The 25,241-nt window shown below is 35.7% G+C and overlaps 1 protein-coding gene across 1 annotated transcript in view; it reads right to left on the bottom strand.

The window, feature by feature from the left end:
• Nucleotides 1–5,064: 5,064 nt before the first annotated feature.
• chd3 (chromodomain helicase DNA binding protein 3) overlaps nt 5,065–25,241 on the bottom strand; it is a 63,666-nt gene continuing 43,489 nt past the window's right edge. The window contains exons 35-40 of the mRNA XM_073836333.1: nt 21,495–21,603; nt 19,929–20,061; nt 17,795–17,990; nt 15,673–15,836; nt 15,306–15,432; nt 5,065–10,479 (exon numbers count right to left, since the gene is read on the bottom strand). Coding sequence (XP_073692434.1) covers nt 10,274–10,479; nt 15,306–15,432; nt 15,673–15,836; nt 17,795–17,990; nt 19,929–20,061; nt 21,495–21,603 — 935 coding nt within the window. The 3' untranslated portion in view covers nt 5,065–10,273. The remainder of the gene's footprint in view (nt 10,480–15,305; nt 15,433–15,672; nt 15,837–17,794; nt 17,991–19,928; nt 20,062–21,494; nt 21,604–25,241) is intronic.

The following is a 25,241-nucleotide window of genomic DNA, read 5'->3' as shown; positions in this document are numbered from 1 at the left end:
GTTGTGATAAAAACATGCAATTGCAAGTTATAAAGTCAGATAGCAAAATAAAAACTCACAATTCTGTTTTTCTTAGAATTGCGAGATATAAAGTCAGAATTGTCAGACATAAAGTCGCAATTTTAAGACAAAGTCGCAATGTTGAGAAATAAAGTCAGAATGGCAAGATAAAAACTCACAATTCACAATTTTTCTCAGAATTGCGAGTTTATATCTCAGGATTGACTTTTTTTCTCAGAATTACAAGTTTATATCTCACAATTGTGTTTTTTCCTCAGAATTGTTATATAAACTCGCAATTTTGAGAAAAAAAAGTCAGAATTGCGATATATAAACTTACAATTCTGACTTTTTTCTCAAAATTGATTTTATATCTTGCAATTCTTTTTTTCGCAGGATTGCTTGTTTATATCTCACAATTCTGACTTTTTTCTTAGAATTGCATGCTTTAAACTCGTAATTGCGAGTTATAAAGTCAAGATAAAAACTCCCAAAAAAAGCAAGATAAAAACTCCCAATTACGGCTTTTTTCTCAGAATTGTGAGTTTATATCTCACAATTGTGACTTTATAATGCATTTGTGAGTTTATATCTCGTCTGAGAAAAAAAAGTCAGAACTGTGACTTGATATCTCACATTTCTGACTTTCTAACTCGCAATTTCAAGTTTATATCTCATAATTCTGACTTTATAACACGCAATTGCGAGTTTATATCCCAAAATTCAGAGAAAAAAGTCAGAATTGCGAGTTTGTATCATGCAATTCTGAGAAAAAGAGTCAGAATTGTGAAATACAAACTCACAATTGTGAGAAAAAAGTCAGAATTGTGAGGTACAAACTCGTAATTGCAAACTCAGAATTTCGAGTATCTACAATCAGAATAACTTGCAATTCTGACTTTATTTCTTGCAGTTGTGTTTATCATGCAATTCTGAGAAAAAATGTCAGACTTGTGACTTCATATCTTGCAGTTGCAAGTTTATATCTCATAATTCTGACTTTATAACATGCAATTGCGAGTTTATATCTCAAAATTCAGAAAAAAAGTCAGAATTGCGAGTTTGCATTATGCAGTTTTGAGAAAAAGTCAGAAATGTGACATACAAACTCGCAAGTGTGAGAAAAAGTCAGAATTGCAAGTATATAAAGTCAGAATAACACACAATTCTGACTTTATTTCTCGCAATTTTCTGTTTATCATGCAATTCTGAGAAAAAAGGTCAGAATTGTCTTCATATCTTGCAGTTTAGACTTTATAACTTGCAATTGCAAGTTTATATAAAATTCTGAGAAAAATAGTCAGAATTACAAGTTTGTATCATGCAATTCTGAGAAAAAAGTTTAGAATTGTGCGATACAAACTCACAATAAGTACAATAAAGTCAGAATTGCAAGTATATAAAGTCAGAATAACTTGCAATTCTGACTTTATTTCTCGCAATTGTGAATTCTGAGAAAAAAAGTCAGAATTGTGACTTCATATCTCACAATTCTGACTTTATAACACGCAATTGCGAGTTTATATTGCAAAATTCTGAGGAAAAAAGTCAGAATTGCAAGTTTGCATCATGCAATTCTGAGAAAAAAAGTTAGAATTGTGAGCTAAAAAGCTTTTTTTTTAATCAGTGGTGGAAACAGGCTTCCATACTAATGTCATTCAAAACCTGTTTGGAAAAATGTGTTGTCTGATCATGCAATGAAAATCAAAGGGGTCCAGTGTTGTTTTGGACCCCATTGACTTTCATTGTATAGTCAGAACCAAACAGTTTGTGTTTCACCAAAGAAAGAACAGGTTTGAAACGTAAATGATGACAGGATATTCATTCTGTGTTTAACAATCATTTTAAAGCATTAAGATTGCTTTAAGATGGTACATGGCGGCTCCAAAACAGTCACGCTAGCTTACGATGAGGGTTTGCTTGAAAGATTGCACTATGCTTGAGTCGGCACAGCTCAACGCACGGGCGTTCGTCTTGACTAAACCGTGGACTGTGAGGTGCATGCTGTCGGAAAACAAATCACTGCGGGTGACGTGAAGCTATTCCACATACATGCAGCTTCATGTCTGTGTCGAGGGTCTGAAATGCGAGGTCTGAAATGCGAGGCTGATTTGGGACAGATAGTAATGAGAGGAAAGGAAATCAAATATTTGTGTGTGTGTATATGCCCACATACGGTATGTGTACGGGAGGAAATAACCAAAGGCGAGCTGGAGCTCTGAGTAGCTGTAACTCGAGGTGCTGTGAAAGTGCTGCCGTGATACTGAGGGTAGTCTGTTCATTCGTCAACTGCAGGTGCATGTGTGCATGTATGTGTTCAGGAATAGTCGTGTTTACGTTTGCATGCAGATGTCCTTTGACTGAGTCAGCGTGTGTGTGTTTGTGTGTGTGGGGGGTTCAAGAGGCGCTGAATTCAGTCGTCGATGCAGATCACCTCCCCGCTGCGCTGTTCCCTCCGTGCCATAAGGAGCTCTGCCTCCCTCTCTTTCTTTACCGACATGGGGGGTCCGTTCAACACTGTAAGGAAACATAAAGGAAGGGAAGTTAATGATCTGTACACTAATTATGGTTAGCATTTTTTGTTGTTTATGTCAAAACAGCGAGACATTTGAAAGTTGAATCTGACCTTCTAATCATTATTGTATCACATTTTCCATTTCTTACCGGCTGACTTCTCCTTCCTCTTTTTCTCTTTCTGTCTCATTAGGTTTCATTCACTAACCGTGAATATGCACAAATTTGAGCGGAAAAACCATGTGTGGTTTTGGACTTTGTTTAGAAGTTCTTCCTTAATTTTACATTTGGTAAAAAAGTCAGTCATCATGATGATCAATGCTGTCATTGCAGAGTATTCATGATCATTATGTCTATTATACTGAGCATGCACTATTCAAGGACAAATATGTATGTAAATGATCTACTTGAAGACTTGTACAGAATTATTAGTGGATTTGACCTTTCAAAATATTGCTTAGAAAGCAGTCATTTACAGCTAAAGTCAAACGTTGCAGAATATGCAAAATGTGAATTATTTTACCAAAATAAGAGGGATCATACAAAATGCATGTTATTTTTTTATTTAGTACTGATCTGAGTAAGATATTTCACATGAAAGACATTTACATATAGTCCACAAGAGAAAATAATAGTTGAATTTATAAAAATGACCCATAATACTGTGTTGTTACCGGAATGATCCACAGATGTTTTTTTTGTTTAGTGATAGTTGTTCATGAGTCCCATGTTTGTTCTGAACAGTTAAACTGCCCACTGTTCTTCCAAAAAATCCACAAATTCTTTGGTTTTCAGCAATTTTGTGTATTTGAACCCTTTCTAACTACTACTGTATGATCTTTTCACACTGAGGACAACTGAGGGACTCATATGCAACTATTACAGAAGGTTCAAACACTCACTGATGCTTTAAAAGGAAACAATGCATTAAGAGCCGGGGATGAGAACTTTAAATTAAATTTAAATTATTTTGTTCTCTGGGAAACATGTAAGCATTTTCTGTAACTACTAAATGAGAAATGTATCTGGTTGAAATGTATTCTGTTCAAAAGTTTTCACCCCTAATTTTCCCTTCTGGAGCATCAGTGAGCGTTCGAACCTTCTGTAATAGTTGCATATGAGTCCCTTAGTTCTCCTCAGTTTGAAAATATGGATCTCAAGATCATACAGTCATTGTTGGAAAGGGTTCAAATACACAAAAATGCTGGAAAGCCACATAATCTGTGGGACCTAGAGGATTTTTCTGAAGAACAGCGGGCAGTTTAACTGTTCAGGACAAACAAGGGACTTATGAACAACTATCACTAAACAAAACAAAAAATCATCTGTGGATCATTCAGGTAATCATTCAGTATTAAGAATCAAGGGTATGTAAACTTTTGAACAGGGTTATTTTTATAAATTCAACTATTATTTTCTCTTGTGGACTATATGTAAATGTATTTTACGTGAATGATCTTATTCAGATGAGTACTAAATAAAACAGCATGCATTTTGTATGATCCCTCTTATTGTGGTAAAATAATTAACATTTTGCAGAATCTACAAAGTGTGTGTGAACTTTTGCCTTCAACTGTAGCTTCTATCCAAAGCAATATGATCAAGAGTCCAAAGGCAATGGCTCATTGATAGGATGGAAGTAAGAAACCTTCTGGATTTCAGATGCAAGTAACAGTACGGAAGAAAGGATCTGTCGCCAAATACATTTCATAATTTTTAAAGGATTAGTTCACGTCCTGATAATTTACTTACCCCCATTTCATCGAAGATGTTCATGTCTTTCTTTCTTCAGTAGAAAAGAAATAAGATTTTCAAGGGAAACATCCCAGGGTTTTTCTCCATATGGTGGACTTCAATGGTAGCGTTGAAGGTCCAACTTACAGTTTCAATGCAGCTTCAAAGGGCTCTACACGATCCCAGCTGAGGAATAAGGGTCTTATCTAGTGAAACTTTTTAACCACAAATGCTTGTCTTGCACTAGTTCGACCTCACAAATTACGTGATCATGCATGTGTGAAGCAGGCAGAAGTACAACCCAGTGTTTGTGCAGAGCGAATGTGCAGAGACAGTTAAAGAAACGCTCTTTACCAAAAAAGTTGATGACGGACAATGTGCGCATCGCAGAGCTAGTGCAAGACGAGCATTTGTGGATAAAAAGTATTTAATTTAGTAATTTTTTTTTTAGGAAATGACCGATCGTTTTGCTAGATCAGACCCTTATTCCTCAGCTGGGATTGTGTAGAGACCTTTGAAGCTGCATTGAAACAGCAATTTGGACCTTCAACCCGTTGGCTACCATTGAAGTCCACTATATGGAGAAAAATCCTGGAATGTTTTCCTCAAAAAGTCCTCAAAAATTAATTATTTTTCGACTGAAAATATTTCAGTCTAATCCTATATGTCAACTAATCCTATATGCCAAATTTTAAAGATTAACTTTTACTGTAGATGCCAGCAAAGGTAACCTATATGAAAAATAAGCTAAATTAATATGCACATCCCTACATAGCCACAGCAAAAAAAAAAAAAAAAAAAAAAACTACATTGTGCTCCATTGTGGACATCCTTTAATGGGTAAACTTGCATACAGTCAGAGTATACTATATACCATACACAGTCATAATGATAATAATAATAATACAAAACCTTGTCTTCTATAAAGAGATATACGTGAGGACAACAGTACTGAGCATTTTAGTTCACCACACACCAGCACATAGTGAGTGTATAGTGTTTGAAATTCTTTAGCTTAATTTGCTGTACTTGTAGATTTTTTTTGTTGTTTGCAAACTCACAGTGTGACTCAGAAAGACATGACAGCTGCCATCATTTGAGTCATGTATAAACTTCTGAGTAACGTCTAACTGTCCTGCCGGGAACATCCTACAGTACTTCTAGTGAACACATGAAATTACCATAAGTGGCCTACAGCATAAAATGACACGTTCAAGATGGTCATGCGAATATGTCGCGTTGACCAAAAGAAAGCTGCTTGGTTTGAAATTGAGTCCTATTTGAGAAGTGCTTCATGCATCGCTACACTACTGACAACGGCCTGTTTTTGTCCATTAAACTTCACCATCTCTTCGTTAAAGGATTAGTTCACTTTCAGAACAAAAATTTACAGATAATTTACTCAGCCTTTTGTCATCCAAGATGTTTATGTCTTTCTTCAGTTGTAAATAAATTATGTTTTTTTGAGGAAAACATTTCAGGATTTCTCTGCATATAGTTGACTTCTACGGTGCCCACGAGTTTGAACTTCCAAAATGCAGTTTAGTGCAACTTCAAAGGGCTCCAAATGATCCCAGCCATGGAAGAAGGGCCTTATCTAGTGAAACAAACAATTATTTTCTTAAAAAATTGACAATTTATACACTTTTTAACTTCAAATGCTTGTCTTGTCTAGCTCTGCGATGTGCATTCTGGTTCAGGACAGTTAGGGTATGTCAAAAAACTCCCATCTCATTTTCTCCTCCAACTTTAAAATCCTACATCGCTGTTTTACCTTTTTTTGTAAAGGGTGTTTGACCTTCTTTGCATGCTCACTTTGTAAACACTAGGTCAGTACTTCTGCAGCGATGTAGGGCGATTTTGAAGTTATAGGAAAAAATGAGATGGGGTTTTTTCGACAAACCCTAACTAGAATGCACATCACGGAGCTAGACAAGACAAGCATTTGTGGTTGAAAAGTGCATAAATTGTCAAAGTTTTTAGAAAATAACTGATTGTTTCAGTAGATAAGGCCCCTTTTCCTCGTCTGGGATCGTTTACAGCCCTTTGAAGCTGAATTAAAACCACATTTTGGAAGTTCAAACTCAGGGGCACCATTGAAGTCCACTATATGGAGAAAATTCCTGAAATGTTTTCCTCAAAAAACAATTTCTTTACAACTGAAGAAAGAAAGACATGAACATCTTGGATGACAAGGGGGTGTGTAAATTATCTGTACATTTCTGTTCTGAAAGTAAACTAATCCTTTAATGTGACTATTCTATTCTGTTCTATGAATGGGGTAAGCATTTACTACCTTTGGTTTGTAGAACTGCATCTTTATTTCAAGACAGTCAAAATGTAATTTATTGGTTGCACAATATCCTAAACACAAGGTGAGTGACAGCCACCTTGATTGTGCACTTGGGGTACCTGTTTTGTCTCAGGCCTAAACATGCAGGGAACTGAGGAACAGTTGCAAGATCTTCAAAGGAACAATCCTTCTTGGCATGTGTTCCTCGAAATTACACAACCAAAGTTTTTCCAAGGACAAAAACGCCAGAGTCGTTTGTTGTGCTACAGGTTTTGGCTGAGATGAATGTTCTGGAGTGTGCAAAAAAAAGAAATGTGTGCACTGGAACAGGCTAATGCTAACGCTCGAGTTCAATTATCTGATTAAGACTGGCACCGTTTCGTAAACATGCAATAAGAGAAGAAGAATGCATGGCCTTCAGATGGGAACGTGTCTGGAGAGAGCTTGGAATGCATTGGGGCTCCTTTACAAGGGGGAAATGCTGAGCTAGAAACCCGCCGGGTGACTTTCATATCGCTGAACGTTGTACTGCATACTCCTGCAGCGCGAGCCAAGGAAAATAATTCATTACTCAGATTCAGATCTCGGAATGACTTGACTCTCTGCTTCTACAATCAACAATCTTGGAACTATCTGGCTTTCTCACTCAGACTGTCTATCTCTCAGACTGTCTCACTTTCTTGAATGCTGCTGCTTTTTCCCAGACTGTCTCTCTCAGATTACCTCTTTTACTCAGACTGTCTCTCTATTCCAAAATGTCTCTCTCAGACCGTGTGTGTCTGTCAGACTGCCTTTCTGTCCCTCTCGGACTGATTCACTCCGACTCTTTTAGAATCGTTTCTCTTTCCAGGCTGTCTGTCTCTCGTATCTAGGGCTGCAATGATTCATTGATAAAATCAGTAATGCATAATAATGATAATAATCAACACAAACTAAATCAACAATCATTCACACAAAAAAATTAAGCGTCACAACATTGATAATAATAAGAAATGTTTCTTGAGCACCAAATCAGCAGCACATTAGAATGATATATCAAATTAATGTAGCCTTGACGAATATAAGACATACTCTATTTTTGGAAATGTTTGTGTTCCTGTAAACAAGCAGTTGATTTTTCTAACATATTATTTTATTCATATTATTGCCCATAGTGTTTAGTAAAGCTTAAGTTTTTTTTTAATGTTTTTTAAAAGTCTCTTCTTCTTACCAAGCCTGCATTTATTTGATCCAAATGCAGTAAAAACAGTACTATTGCATTGTATTTAAAATAACTGCTTTCTATTTGAATATATATTAAAATGTAATTTATTCCTGTGATCAAAGCTACATTTTCAGCATCAGTACTCCAGTCTTTAGTGTCACATGATCAGAAATCATTCTAATATGGTGATTTGCTGTTCAAGAATCATTTATTATTATTATCAGTATTTAAAACAGTTGAGTACATTTTTTCAGGATTCTTTGATGAATAGAAAGATTCAGAGATCAGCATTTATCTGAACTAAAAATATTTTGTAACATTACACTATACCATTGAAAAGCTTGGAATCAGTATAATTTTATTTATTCATTTTTTGATTAAAGAACGTTATAGATACTCATACTTTAATTTAGAAAGGATGCTTTAAATTGATCAAAAGTGATGATAAAGACATTTATAATGTTACAAAGCAATGTAACTTCATCTTTCGAGAAATGCTTTTCTTCTGAACGTTCGATTCATCAAAGAAACCTGAAAAAAATCTACTCAGCTGTTTTAATATAATAATAATAATAATAATAAATGTTTTTTGAAGAGCAAATCAGAATATTAGAATGATTTCTGAAGGATTGTGTGACTGGAGTAATGATGCTAAAAATTCAGCTTTGAAATCACAGGAATAAATTGCATTTTTAAATATTTTTAAATAGAAAACTGTTATTTTACATAGTAAAAATATTTTCAAATTTTTTTCTGTATTTTGGATCACATAAATGCAGGCTTGGTGAGCAGAAGAGACTTCCTTAAATAACATAAAACAAATCTTACTGTTCAAAAACTTTTGACTGGAAGTGTATATTTGTTTTTACAGCCTTCAATTTGCAGCTGCAGTTCAGTTTGGAAGAGAACACTGGGCAACATGTTGGTTAACTTGCTTTTATAAAATACAGAAAATAAATGTGGCTTTTCATCCTAATTAATTAAAGAAATAATCAACACATTAAACGCCTATCAAAATATTCACCATCTTTCTCTGTATGCCTCTTTCTCTGACCAAACATTATCTGAGGGCACCAAGTTTTGCTTTTGCCTCAAGTCTCAGCCTCTCTACGTCTCAGTAAACCAGAAAAACATGCAGAGATGGCAGCTGGCCTCAGTTACCCGGCCTATTCAAACATCTAGCACACTCACACGATTAATCACTCACACAGAAGAAGCCACACAGCAGCAGCGCAGAATCATCACTCGTACAGTATCAACCCCAACTGAACACAAACATACGCACAATTAGCTTCAGTTCACTGATACTGCAAGATCATGCACACACACGCACACACACTCAACCACTACAATAAAACACCGTGTGGTGGAAAATACAGAGCTACTTAAGTGGCTCTCGAGCGTGTGTGAGTGTGCACACGTGGGTGTGTTTGTGCATTTTTGCAGAATGCAGGGAGTTCTCATACAACAGTCATGTACTGTGTAAACGTCCTGCTGGGGATTGAATCTGGCTCTAGCACTGCACAGGAATTTGGTCGGACAGGTTGCACGCTCAGCATGAAGGTCTTCTGACCCAGGATCAGTGCATTCCTTTCACATGTTAGCTCTGGAAAATCATACAGCTGACCTCAGATCAGGTGCAGATGTATATCTACCTGCATCACTCTATAGGACAGGTTGCTGTGATGAAGAGTCTTCATATATATATATATATATATATAGAGAGAGAGAGAGAGAGAGAGAGTGATTTTGTGCCATTTTAACATTGCACAATCCTGGTTTAGCGACGCAGAGAGTCCGTGGCTGGAGAGTTTTTCAAGAGGTCCGCAGTTTCCAGAAATAAGATAGTTCCACTCCACTGTGCCTCAGTTCCAAAACAGTTTTGATTGGGTCAGGGGTTTTAATGACAGAAAACAAACTTGTGGTATTTTGGAAAAACTGCCATCTTTGGAATCCTTCACTTCTGACATTGCGAGGCTGCATGTGCGTGTGAGAGAGAAAGAGAGAAGGAGAGCGGATAAATGATAAAAGAAAGAGAGATACAGTATAAAGGGAAGCAGAGAAATAGTGATTTGTGCTGGAATTAGGGAGGGAAGGTTTCGGGCACTTAAACGAGCACTCGCGCTCCTTCGGCCAAATGAAAAATTAATCTGCTGGGACTTCTCTCGGACCGACAGATGAAAGAAAGAGAACGGTGGGGGCAAGGGGAGAGAGAGTGAGAGTGGAGGAGAGATACAGAGAGAGAGGAAAAAAAAGTGCTGGAAAGGGCAGAAGTAGAAGAAGAGGTCTGTGTTTTCGTCGTCCAAACGGCTCTCGTTTCAGCTCCCTTTTCCCTACTTCATTTCTCTCTTTCGCATTTTCTCGTTTTGTCTATTATTAACCATTTCGCCTGAAGAGTGTCTTTTCTCACTGCTACAATATTTTCAGACATTCCCACCTCTTTGTTTCCCCTCCCCATCCTAATTCATTGTTTTTCTTCTCCTCACGTTCTATAGTCCCTCTCGTCCTTCATCCATTGCTCTTTCAGGTCATGGTTTTTTGGGCCGTCCGTTGCGAGGCAGGTTCTCCACCGTGTTGCTGAGGCGATACTTGACGATGATGCTGTGCACGGTGGATTTGGGCATGCGAAGCTCCTGCCCGATTGACCCTTCCGACTTGCCGTCCTTCCACAGGTCCACCACCCTCTGGCGCTGCAGCACGTCATGTTCCTTGGTCTTCAGGCAGGACGGAACTTCTGTGGAGGCAGAAAGGGGGCAGACTGTAGACACTGGGGGGGTAGGGAGCGGTCAATCAGTGGCATATAGCAGTCCTCAATATTGAGAAAACAGAGAAAAACCCATAGGCTGGAAGGAGGCCTTCTCCCGAACAAAGAAAAAGCTCAAAATCTCGCAGTTTTGTGTCTCCCGCTCTTACAAATAATCCCGAGCGTGAGTCAGGACATCCACTGGCTGCGAGAGCAGTGACGCACTGAACTTTTCACAAGGTAAAAAAAAGAGAAAAAATAGATGTTCGGGCACTTTTTGCCAAAGAAATCTGTGTTGACATAATGTGTCTAAAACCCTTTGCTCCGTAAAGTTCATGACATGTAAAACGCTAAGAGTTTAAGTGGCAATGACTTAAAAAAGAAAACAAGACGTGCTCGCCAAGGTCTTTATTTCTGACAACTTTAAGAATGATTGAGGGAGATGTTACAGGGTCCGCTAGGATTTTAACAGAGGCAAAGCGGAGCTCACACTCCATTTTGTCTCTCTCCTCCCTCTCACTTCTTCCTCTGTCTTTTAGAGAGATGTCTGAGCGGGTCCAAAAAATGTCCTATTATGGAGTACGTTAAACAGATCAACACAGTCTGTCCTTCATTTTTCTCTTTTCTTTTATATCTCTTTCTCTCTCTCGTTTTTTGTTTAGTCTGGCATGCTGTTTTCATCTCGCTCCCTGGCTCGGTTTAAACTGGGGTCACCGCAGTTGTCTTAATCAGGGACCAGAGGGTTCAAACGGGCCCCAAGCGGGGCATATTTTTAGCCAGGCGAGGGTTCAGCGTGTACAGCCTCAACAAACCCAATCAGCCTCTACACCCACCAGGATCTGAAGTCTGGGGCTATTTCAGTGACAGACAGAGACTGAAAGAGAGAGACAGACAAAGAGAGCGAGTGAGCGAGAGTCTAGTTCTGCCTCCAGGGGGTTTAAAAAACCGGCGCAAAGGCACAAGCACATTTGTGTTTCTTTCTGTTTTTTTTTTCTTTCTTACTCTCTTAAAAATATCTGAGTAGAAAAGCAAAAAATGTTCCCTCGGCTGAGCGATTCCTGGCACGGCTAAGGTTCTGGATAACTGTAATGACATTTTCAGAAAAAGCACCATGGCAAGAAAATATGCCTCCCTTAGACGCTGTGGTAGAAAGATTGGTATCAGGACACTCAATCCAGAAGCGCTTCGACTCTGTATGGGTAAAAACAGTCGGGACGATGGACGGAGTTTGGCCTCTGATAAAACAAACAGAAAACGGCAAACAAAAACAACTACATTTGTTCTTCTCAGTGCTTCCTGCACACATATGCTGTTACAGAGCTAATATTGAAACAATAAACTCACTGGCAGGGCTAATCTGTTCTCTTGGACCAAAGATGGAGAACGTGAAATAATTTTGCCAAAATTCCACGGGGGCTCTCTCAAATTAAAATGCAATTAAGTGTACTAACCAGAATCATATTTTTGCAGAAATATGAATACATAAAGTGTGACTTATGTCAGTGTTTTTTAATAGTTAGGACAGAACGTGTGCTTGCATTTCTGAACAGTGACATATTGAGCAAGGATTACATTTGCAACCGTGTTTACGATTTAAAAGCTAAATAGTAAACTACTTAATGCTGAAATCCATTTCAAGTCCATTAAAAGTTTGTTAACTTATTAAACCTTTTTCAAGAATCAAATGCTACAAAGTGCTTTATGTCAAATCCAGCCTCTCATACACTGACCTCACAAATTATTGTGAAATAGACCATTCGTACACCCACATATACGCCCACATAAACACAAATAGACTGGAAGAGGAGCGACAAGAACAGAGGGAAGTTGAATCGTGTGGATTTTGCCACGTAAATCATGAAATGGTCAAGTTATAAAGCGCTGTCCATTCATCAACTAATAAATCATTGCTTGCTACTAAAACTGTTAAAACACTTTTGTTAATTGAAATAAAGCTGAAATAAAGTAAAATATCAATATTAGATTAAAAAAAACTATATTTAACACAAATAGCAATATAAAACAACTATAAAATAACTAAACATTATACTAAATTTAAAATTAAAATAAAAGCTATCTATTATAGAATATAAATAATACTAAATTAACACTGGTGTAGTCTGATTGACAAATTACTCTTTTGAACTGATTCTTTTAATGAATCAATTCAAAAGACTCACAGTATTAAGTTTAAATCAGCTCAAGTACCGATTCAATCTGTGAAACAATTGCTGCATGAACAACTCATTTGCTTACTGACTGGATGTTTGCAGGTCAATGTGTAGGCAAAGATAGTGTTTTCTTGCAATAAATTGCAATTTATTAAAAAAAAAAAACGTGAGAAAAAACAGTATCCCGTTTCCTTGAGGCTCTACTGTAAAAAAAGTACACGGGTACAACTTCCGGTGAAGTGGCAGTTGTAGTATACCAATGGCATTTTGTATGCTAATTTTAATGTGACATTTGAACCGAGGCATCGCTAGTGTTAAGGGGTGTGCCAGATGAAACCTCGATTCGAGGCTTGTGGTGATAATGTAGTAATCACGAAACAAAGCCTCACGATCTGTCCAGTCATGTGCGCGATTCACTTTTTGTGTCAAACCCCTTAAATCTTACTTCAAGAGTAACTTACATTTTCATTCAGACTTATTTAATTTCATTTTTAAATACCCAGTCATTCAAGTAATATGAAAAATACAAATTATTTCAGGAAAATTAAACATTTGTCATATGCAATTCATATATGTGACCCTGGACCACAAAACCAGTCATAAGGTTAAATTTTACAAAACTGAGATGTATATAGAATATGAAAGCTCAGTAAATAAGCTTTCTATTGATGATAGATTTACATCTATTTGAAAATCTGGAATCTGAGGGTGCAAAAATATCAAAATACTGAGAAAATCACCTTTAAAGTTGTCCAAATTAGGTTCTTAACAATGCATATTACTAATCAAAAATTACATTTTGATACATTTACAGTAGGAATTTTACAAAAAATCTTCATGGAACATGATCTTTACTTAATTTCCTAATGATTTTTGGCAAAGAAAAATCAATAATTTTGACCCATACAATGTATTTTTGGCTATTGCTACAAACATACCCCAGCGACTTAAGACTGGTTTTGTGGTCCAGGGTCACATATGTGTAAATTATTCTTCTATTACATATATTCGTACTGGAACTGAATGACACATTAATGGGTAAATTAATTTTAGCAGGGACAGAAATTCGACAAACAAACACAATTTTAGGCTTTTATTTAGGCTTTTAAAGGAGCTTCTTTTTACAGGCTTTTGATTGTTTTTTTTGTTTTTTTTACTAACCACCAGATCATGCTGTTTTTGACAAATGAAGCTTTGACTCTTTTACAGAAACAGTCAAGAGGAAAATTTTAGTGCTATTATAGATCAGTGGTTACGACCTGCTTCTTCGAACCGGAAGACGCTCCCACTTTTGATTCAAGGCCTCATGTGTCATAGGAAATTTGTGGATAGTTTTGTTGAGTATGTAGTTATACCTCTTTGGGGCAGTTTTACTCAACAGGCCAAATTAGCATTAGAGCGCAATTCCATACAAATTCTGCGTGTGATTTACTGACAATGCACACATTAATGAACACAGACACAGCCAGATAATTAAAAAAATTACCAGAGCAGCGCAAATTAGCGCCTGCTTTAAGACATGCTTTTTTTGGGTGATAAATAATGCTGCAAATGCCAGTAATTTGACGAGTGCAAGCATTAGTAGAACGTGTGATTCATTTTAATACTCTCCTCCCATAATTTTTGCGTCTAAAAGGGAAACACCTACAAATGCATATTAAATAAGGTCAGGCGCAAAAATAACTGTGCCCACGCCTTTTCAGAGCTAATTCTTCACTGCACGTCTTAAGTAAATACTTAAGACGGTTTGAGCTGGCACAAAACTGGCCCTTTATGGGAAAGGTTAATAAAACATTAATTCATTTTCGCTGCTAAAACCAAGTTCACTGGTGTTTTATATGTGTATGGTGCATTTATTTACAAATCTACATTTTACTAATGTTATCAATAATTCCTCAGCCCTTGAAGGTAAAGTACATTCTTCACACACATTGGTGTCACCAAAAGAAACTGCAAAATAATGATTGTTTGCCAACAGGTTTTTAGAACACTCTGCTCTCCATTTGTCATTGGTTGGCCAAACAGATGGCTCCGCCCCAAACTCATACTATTGGATGCAACTTGCAGAGCAATGTTTTGATAGCACCACAGAGCCACAGTGTTTACATTTTTCGGCAGAATCAACCTATGAATGGCCTACTTATAGCTGTCTCTGCGTATTAAGCTGCGACAGGAGAATTTAACATTCAAAAAAATTAACTTCACCATTTGAGCATCTAGCAGATGCTCTAATCCAGAGCTGCTTACAAGAAGCACTTTGTTTTCACATTTTGAGACTGCCATGATCAACAGATGGCAGGCAAATCTGCCTTTCAAATTTAAACCAAACAAACAAACACATCAGTACCCCCAGCTGGTCAAAACAGATTTCAATTAGACTCTGAATTAAACTTGTCTTTTCAGAACTTCATGTTTAGACTTCCACATCGCCTCCAGCATTTTCCTTTCTATTTCTTACAAAAAAGACACTCAGACACTCAAACAGCACAACACACACAGTCATCCCTTGTTTAAAATGAGCAGTTAACAAACACTGATCTGCTTTTTCATTAGTGCAAATGAAAAGCCTTTATGATGGTTCAGAGCAACCACAGTGTGGGATGCTGTTTTGGGGTGTCTTTCTGGGGACGGTTCAGCAAAACTGACCTGATATGAAAGCGCCATGGGGCATCTGGCTGTAGTTGGCCCCAGCCAGAGTGAGAGCCGCTGAAGGTGCAGGTGTGAAGGGAGAGCCGAAATTCTGAGGGGTGGCATACGGGCCTGGAGGAATAGGCTAGATAAAAAGAGAAAGAGAGAGAGAGTGTGTGTTATAAACCAAAGGGCAGCTAAAAATACAAACTTAAGAGTTCATTTTGAAACACTGCACATTTTATTAATGGCAAATTGTTGTGACAAATGTGAGCATATTTAATCTTTTATATTAAATCTTAAATCTTTTTTTTATTTTTTATTTTATATTATATCTATTATTATCTGTGTGAATATTTACATTCATATTTGTTAGCGTATTTACCGGCGGTGTGTGTGTCTCGTTGCCTTTGTTGGCCAGTCTGCTGAGGATGCTTCTCTCTGACATCTGCAGGCGTGCCGTGATCGGAGGAACTCTAGAGAGCGTGGCTGGGAGCCGCATTACATCTGCCTTCATGTCACTCAGAAGCTCCTCCAGCTGGTTAAGAACTACAAAAATGTCTATCATTGCAACATGAAAAATTGTAGAAACTAACAGAAGCAGACCAGATTTGGCTATAAAATTCAAAGTGTAATTGTTATTAGAAAGAATACTGTTGATAGGCTGCTTCAAACATTTATGAAGACACACTTTTTTTGAAAATACATGTACTGATAAATAATGACAACTTTAACAACTAAAAGAGCGTGAAATATTATTATATTATATTCTTAATTCATTAAGCCTGAAAACATTTAGATTAAATATTTCTAAAACACAGTCACCTGCTGTTTGAAGAGAGCGTTGTTGTTATTAACTAAAAGCAAAATTAAAACTATTAAGTTGAATTAAAATATAAAACTGAAATAAAATTAAATATCAACATCAGATGAAAAACTTTCATTTGAAATAAGATGTTTAAGTTGCACATAAAACTAAAACTTAAAAATAAAGTGAAAACACAAAATGAAATATTTAAAACATGACTAAAACAAAATTACTAAAACAAACTAAAATGACCTGAAAACACCAGTCAAAAGATTTTTAATGTTTTTTTAAAAACGTCCCTTCTGCTCACCAAGCCTGCATTTATTTGATCCAAAGAACAGCAAAAACAGCACAATTTTGAAATATTTTTAATATTTAAAATAATCGTTTTCTATTTGAATAGTGATTTAAAAGCTGGATTTTAGCAACATTACTTCAGTCACATGATCCTTCAGAAATCATTCTAATATTCTGATCTGCTGTTTAAAATGTATATATATAATTATGTTGAAAAAAGCTGAGTAGAATTTTATCTGAAATAGAAATCTTTTGTAACATTATAAATGTCTTTATCATCATTTTTAATCAATTTAAAGCATCCTTGCTAAATTTAAGTATTAATTTCTATAAGGTCATGTGAAAAAGAAGACTACAGTAATGATGCAGAAAATGTAGCTTTGATCACAGGAATAAATTACATTTTAAAATATATTCAAAGAGAAAGCAGTTATTTTAAATAGTAAAAATATTTCACAACATTACTGCTTTTTGCTGTATTTTGGATCAAATAAATGCAGGCTTGGTAAGCAGAAGAGACTTCTTTAAAAAAAAAATAATAATAATAATCTTACTGTTCCAAAACTTTTGACTGGTAGTGTATAACTGAAAATATAAAAATAAAAATGAAAAATCATTCAATTAAAAAAATATGTTAATCCTACATTCTAAAAAGTGTATAAATAATACTAAAGCAACACTTGATTTGATGCATATCAAACAGGTACTTTTTTTTTATCAATATCAGATTTGAAAGCCAAGATACAGTTTAGAAATGTAACTAAAAGTGACAGAGGATTCTGACTGTCAAAAGTGAAATTTGTTGGCAGTTCTCTCAGCAATAGCAGACAATAATAAGTGTGACATGCCAAGTGAACTGGTATCCAATAAATGGTTTATCGGTTTAGATTAAACAACACGCTTGAGAAAACTCCAGAACATTAAAAGTGCCTTGTGTTCTTGAACTGTTCCCATATCAGAGCTGGCAAGAGCACTGGTCCCACTGGATCTATCCAGAAGCCTTTTATCAGACCCTCAAGACGCCAGAAAACTTTGTTGGAGTTACACACAAATATATTCCCTCTCATTTTTCATTTATAGATACTTATGAACTAAATCCCACAAAAACACACAAACAACCCTTTACAGCAATCCTTGCGAGGACATTCACTGACACAATGCAATCTCTAGCTCCTTACCTAACCCTACCCATCAAAACTAAGTGTCTCACCCAAACCCTTATGCTAAACCTAACCATTACCCAATTATAACCTGATTCCTAAAACCAAATCTTGACCCTCAGACAGGTCTCAGAAAGTGAGGATCGGCCAAAATGTCTTCACTTTACTCTTGTCTCTTTCCTCACTCTGATGGTCTAAAACTCACAAAGATAGCTGTACAAGTGCACACACATTTTCCTTACCCTTATGCAAGACAGCATTGGCAGGTTTGTTTCCTGCGAGCGATTCCTTGCTGAGATGTTGATGGGACTCGGCAAGACATTCAACCTCAGCAAATCGAGCGTTAAGGGCCATGGCTGGGTGAGTGGGGTCCTGGGTCATGTTAAGGTACGCAGCCCGACGCAACTGCTCCTCTATCACCAGGGCCTGCTCTAGCAACTGAGAGAGAGAGAAAGAGAATGAGAGAGAGATCTTAAATCTAGAGATGTGTAAAACTAGATGTTTACAAAATTAGTCATCTAGTTGTTCAGGCAACCCACTAAATACTTGACGTGGCACGACAGCTAAAAATGAAAATCTAAATTTGTATGGTTAAAGCAATGGTACTTCAAAAGACATTTAATTCAAAAGGCGGTCAGCATGCTACATAAAGCACTGTATATTTAAACTAAAAAAAAAAGATTATTATCCTTTTAAAATTTTATAGGCATTTTATGCTACCATTTTATTCCATTATAGATGTAAAGTGATGGCAAAGCTAAATTTTCAGCATTAATCCAGTCATCAGTTTCACATGATCCTTCACAAATAATTTCTTATTATCAAAGGTGAAAACGGTTGGTGGTTACCATTATTTTTTTTTTCCAGAATAGAAAAAAACAGCATTTTTTTAAATAGAAATCTTTTGTAACAAATTACCATCATGTTTAAATAACTTAAAGGGACAGTTCACCCAAAAGTGAAAATTAGCCCATGATTTACTCACCCTCAAGCCATCCTAGGTGTATATGACTTTCTTCTTTCAGACAAATACAAAGAAAGTATATTAAAAAATGTACTGGCTCTTTCAATCTTTATTATGGCAGTGAATGGCTGTTGAGACTCAATAGTCCAAAAAAGTGTATCCATCCATCATAAAAATTGGCGTTCTGCTGGAACGCCACTCTCTTGTGAACACGCGCGTACGACAGTAAGCGGAAACTAGAGATTACAATTCATAAAGTTTTAAATATGGATATTTTTCTTACACATATGCATTGATTTGCTTCAGAATGCCTTTATTAACCCCCTGGAGCCGTGTGGAGTACTTTTTATGATGGATGGATGCACTTTATTGAACTTCAAAATCTAAACAGCCATTCACTGCCATTATAAAGCTTGAAAGTGCAAGGATATTTTTTAATAAAACTCTGATCGTATTCGTCTAAAAGAAGAAAGCCATATACATCTAGGACGGCTTGAGGGTGAGTAAATCATGTGGTAATTTTATTTTTGGGTGAACTTGCATCCTTGTTGAATAAAAGCATTTTTAATACTGACCCTAAACTTTTGAATGGTAGTATAACCTTTTTATTACATCATCTGAGCACAAGAATAATCTCAAATTCCTGCTTTAAAAAACAGAGAGGAAAAGACAATGGAAAAAGTATTATGGGTGAGAGAGTGAAGAGGCTGAGAGAACAAAGAAAGACAACGATTGAGAACACAGAGCTGGATTGAGGGAGAGTGAAACACAGGCCTCAAAATAATAGAGAATTAAGAAATTTATTGAACAGAATTGACAGAAAAATTACGTCTGGAACGATAAACCGTTCCAGTGATTTATGAGCATGAGAAAGCACCAGCTTCCAATTAAAAGAAGTTCCACTGGAATAACGGCAGTTCTCAGGTTGCTCAATGCATTCGGAATTATGTAAGTGAAGAGAGAGAAAGACAAAGCGAGAGAGAGAGAGAAAGACAGTGAGGGAGGCTGAGAAAAGAAAAAGGAGGATGTAGAGAAAAGGATATGAAACATGTGATGAAAAGAAAAACAGGAAAAACAATGAGACAAGGCTGTTTCACAAGAATACGTGTCAGCATATTCAGGTTTTGTGTTAAATAGATAAAATCTTCAGGCAGGAGTCATACAAACAGAACAAAAGGTAAAGTAAGAAGCATGCCAAAACAAGACACACGAGTATATAATTATAAAACAAATGACAGAACAAAAGAAGCAGCTTTCAAACAATGACCTACCGCAACTCGAGACAAAAAGTGTAAAATAACTACAAAAGCCACAATGAAAACCAAATTAAACTCCACCACGGAAATCACAACAAACACAAAGTAAAGAAACTAAACACAAAACTTTATTTATATTCTGTATTCACAACATACCTTAAACCGCCTGGCCAGGAACTTGTTTTTCATCTCTAAGAAGTTTCCCTTGTTGGCTTGAGTTTTGAAAGGTTCATTTACGATGGCGAACTGCGGGTCGTTCTGAATGTCCTGCCACCGTGCATAGCCATGGCTTCAGCAGGTCAAGGATCAAACCTGTCAAACTACATTAGATCACGATAGTTGAGGTCAAAAGTTTACATCCCTTTCAGAATCTCCAAAATGTTCAATATTTTACCAAAATAAGAGGGATCATGCAAAAAGCATGTTATTGTTTATTTAGTACTGACCTGAATAAACTATTTAACATAAAAGACGTTTACATATAGTTCACAAGAGAAAGAAATAGTTTAAAAGTTTACATCCCTTTGATTGTTAATACTGTGTTGTTACCTGAATGATCCACAGCTGTGTTTTTTTTTGTTTAGTGATAGTTGTTTATGAGTCCCTTGTTTGTCCTGAACAGTTAAACTGCCTGCTGTTCTTCAGAAAAATCTATCAAGTCCCACATATTTGTTGGCTTTCCAGCATTTTTGTGTATTTGAACCCTTTCCAGCAATGACTGTATGATTTTGAGATCCATCTTTTCACACTGAGGACAACATATGCAACTATTACAGAAGATTCAAACACTCACTGATTCTCCAGAATGAAAACTCGATGCATTAAGAGCCGGGGGTGAAAACTTTTTGAATTTGAAGATCAGGGTAAATTTAAACTTATTTTTTCTTTTGGAAACCTGCAACTATCTTCTGTAGCCTCTGAAGGGCAGTACTACATGAAAAATATGATATTTAGGCAAAATAAGAAAAATGTACACATCTCCATTCTGTTCAAAAGTTTTCACCCCCCTGGCTCTTAATCCTTGGTTTTTCCTTCTGAAGCATCAGTGAGCGTTTGAACCTTCTGTAATAGTTGCATATGAGTCCCTCAGTTGTCCTCAGTGTGAAAAGAAGGATCAAAATCATACAGTCATTGTTGGAAAGGGTTTAAATACACAAAAATGCTGGAAAACCAAAGATATTTGTGGGACCTGAAAGATTTTCTGTAGAACAGTGGGCTGTTTAACTGACAAACAAGGGAACTATCGCTAAAAAAACAGCTGTGGATCATATAGGTAAGAGCACAGTATTAAGAATCAAGGGGATGTAAATTTTAAAGTGTTAAAGACTATATGTAAACATCTTTAATGTGAAATATCCTATTCAGGTCAGTACTAAATAAATAGTAACATGCATTTTGTATGATCCCTCTTATTTTGGTAAAATAATTAACATTTTGCAGATTCTGAAAGGGGGATGTAAACTTTTGACCTTAACTAACTGTATGTGTTCAAATTTAACAATCTTTATTCTCAATGAAAGAATAACAATTTTGCTGTCTGTAGAATTTGCGAAAGGAAATTGATGTATTTGTAGCAACTCCGATTTTTCCATCTCATTTTATGTCCTTGTTCTTCTTGGCCTTGAGCTCTAAACAAACTGTTCATTTAGCAAACGCAGTATAAATATACATTAATGGAACTGGATTGTTTCTACGGTGACAGCAGCCTATCTCCAAGGATACCACACGATGCCTGCCAGCAGCCAGAAGTCGTGTCGCCGGTGCCAGATCTCATTGATCTTTCCTGATGAAATGGCCGCCCGCTCCTCGTTCTGCCAAAGCGTGTGGAGCTCTGTGCATAAACGACAAACACAACGCAGGATATCAGTTACAATCCATTTATACCTGCTGACAAATAAATAAACAAAAGGTAACAATCCTCAGACAACAAAGCTAGCCAGCGTGTAAATCGAGTTATCTAGCTATAAACTACTCCAGAGTGTGGGCTGTATGCTTAGTGTTTGCTTGAAATGTTTTCTCAGCGCTAGTGAAATGTTTATGGACGTTGAGTATAAACCCCTTGATGTTTAGTTGTTCTCCTTTAAAGTTGTAAATTAAACTACTTAAAGTGATTGGCTTCTGGGAACTGAAACTATTTATAGTAACTGGGACTGGGGGAAAAAAATCGAAGAAATAATAGACCAGACAAATGAGCGCTGGCCTGTTAAGAGGAAAGGTAAATATTAAGAGATGAAAATGTTCAGAGATGCACAGACAATAAAATTATGGCTGATACCGATGAGCCAATACATTTTGTGTTAAGGCTAAAAACCAATAAATGAATATTAAAATATTGAAAATTGATAATATTTTGGCTATATTAAGGAGAGATTTTTTTCATGCAACTTCATGTCAAGTTTGAGATTTTGGGCTTTTTAGCTTTTTATAAAGTGTTTTTTTCAATGTAGCGGAAAGAAAACACCCAAAACACATTGTTAATTTTTTTTTATAGCATTTTATCTATTTGTGTCAATAGATTTCAATTACAATACATATATTTAAAGGTCGTTTTCTCAAAATGAGTTTTTTCTCCTAAACTGAGCCAGAAATCTCCACTTTAGTAGCACTTACAAACACCAAACTTTACATTTTTATTCCAGTCTATATCTTGAAGGTTTTTATAGAGGGATTTGTTCATATATAATTATCTTGATTTTATACAACACTTTATTCCTCCAAAATGGTAAAAAATACATGGTTTTCTGTCTGTTCAAAGTTTTTCTGAATTATGGAGTGACAAAATGAGATACCCAAAATCCCCTTTGTAAAAACTTTTGACTCTAATTTGTCAAAAGAAATTTAAAAAATTAAACAAGAATTTTGGAACTGACTTCATCCAGTGTTTAGATTTTTGTACTAGAAATGTATGCAAATTAGTGCATATTTCATTAAACAATGCCTCATTTGCGTATTTAAACCTAACATTTTAGAAAACTTGTAATACAAAAAATGTTTGCAATTATCAATATAATCAATCAACTGGGTAAGTAAGGTGATAACTATTAGTTATTTTTTTACCCTATTCACCTGCAGTGTCTTGCCTTAATGAGAAAATGGTAACACTTTACAATAAGGTTTATTAGGTAATAATTAGTTAACTACAATAGATGACATGAACTAAGAATTAATAATACCTTTACAGCATTTATTAATCTTAGTTAATGTTCCAGCATTTACTAACGCGTTATTAAAATCACAAGTTGTGTTTATTAACATAAGTTAAAACAATGTGAACTAACATGAACAAACAATGAACAACTGTATTTTTCTTAACTAACATTAACAAAGATGAATAAATAGTGTAATAAATGTTTTGTTCATTGTTCGTTCATGTTAGTTAATACATTAATGTTAACAAACAACACCTTATTGTAAAAAATGTTTTAAATATTAAAAAAATCAATTTTGTAAATTAAAAACTATAAAGTATAACAGTATAAAAAAGTATTAAAAATCATTTTGACATTTAAAGATAAAGATTATATTTAAGAGTGTTAATTAAAAAATACATAAATTATGTATTAAATTTTTTTGTGTGTTTTTAAAGATTAACTTTAGTTGATGGCAATTGTAAAACTGACAAATAAGCATGCACAATTAAATATGCAATATTGACCTTAAGATCGTATATATCTGTCGATAAGCAATGCAGCATGCATAATTAATTAAAATATTTGCAATTGCATTTTATGATTTAGTTAACCACTTGTGGCATATCTGTATACTTAACAGTTTTGAAATGGAAGAAAAACTCATATATAGTATTTTTGTTAAGTGACCTACATCTTGATGATATTAGTCAGCTGATGACAGCAGATGAAAGTTTAATTTGGTGTTGGTCATTACACTCATCCTCAAACAATTTCCCAGCATTGTGATGGGAAACAGACACTCCTACTCCTGAACTCTCCCTTTATATTCCCAATACTCCCATTAAAGTATCCACCCTCACCACATACCAATTATTCATAGTATTAGTATCGCAGAGAAATATTGATGTATGCACTTATACAGTATCTGCACACCAGACATAAACACGCAAGTGTACGTTTCCATACTGATTGACCAAGAATATAAGCAGAATGCATAAAATCATAGGTTTTCGTATTTCAACACAAGTCATTTTAGGAAATAATCAATGGTGAACGATGGAAACTAATCTAAGGGAAGCCTTTGTAAACCACTGACAGATGAAATCACCGCTTGCTGTTCCTGGTAAAACCGCTCAACAGAAGCTGAACTGCTCTTCAGAATGTGACCACACTGTCATGTTACCTCGACAACCCACTGCTCCACTGCGTTTTATCATAACAGTACATGCTTCAATTTACATGAGCCAGCACCTTTACGTAATGTTTCCACAATTACCTGGCACGCATTGGTGTGCTTGTCAATACTTGGCAAACAATGAATTAACGTAATGATTTAAGGATAAACATGGGTAAAGGTCAAGATGTGGCAATGTGTAAGATGGTCAGCTGCTGCTATAAGTGATGTGATCTACTGAACTAGCAATAGGATTTTTGAAACTGCATCCTTGAAGCTGCAGGGTGTCATTTCTGTGCTATTATGACTAAACAATATATATAAAAAACAATGTAACCTAATCCAGTTAGCCCCTACTGGTAAATGTCATGAATACACCATCAGGAGACAAATAATGTTTAGTTTGAAACTAAAAGTGCTAAGGAAGTCTTGCCGAACAACAACAACAAAATTAAATAAAAGTTTGGGATCAGTAAGATTTTTTCTTAAGGCTGTCGTTATTTAATCAAAATGTAACTCACTGATTCTTGAAAATTTGGCAAAAACATGTCCCAACAAGGAAAGTGCTCATTCTGTTGGAAATGAAGAACATTTTCATAAATCAAAAGAATCAAGATTATAATCCGAGGGTCAGTTGCACATATGTAAGGTTCTTTTATAGTTTTCTTTTAATTTTGTATTAATTTAATTATCAAATCTGGCCCATTGCCTAAAAAATCACTTGTCCTCAGATAGGAGATAATCATTTCAGCTTGATTAAAAAAGCAAAAAGTAATCATTTAATTGAATAATAATTTTACTATATGAAAGAGTCCATTGTAATATGTATCAAAAATTACAAAAAACTGTGTTTTGAATAATATTTACAATTATTTTTGGTTGCACAAAATGTGTCCCACATATGCGTCACCACCGTCAGATATTTATAAAAAGCAATAAAATCAGGCAACTAGAAGGTCAACTGCATTCCTGAGGACCACATTATCAAATCTTCAGCTCTACTGCATGCTTCAAGATCAGCCAAGCTCCTGTAAATTTGCTATTTTCTCTTAAACTTGTTCATATTTTTGGACACTGCTAATGTGGCAACCATAACATGTCAACACCGTCTCTTTTGTATAAATAATATTAGATTTGATTATGACATAAATGTATACTTTTTAA

Source organism: Garra rufa, chromosome 3 (genome assembly GCF_049309525.1).
Source record: "Garra rufa chromosome 3, GarRuf1.0, whole genome shotgun sequence".
Lineage (NCBI taxonomy): Eukaryota > Metazoa > Chordata > Actinopteri > Cypriniformes > Cyprinidae > Garra > Garra rufa.
Note: the sequence above shows the minus strand (reverse complement) of the source record. Positions and strands in the feature narration are given on the sequence as shown.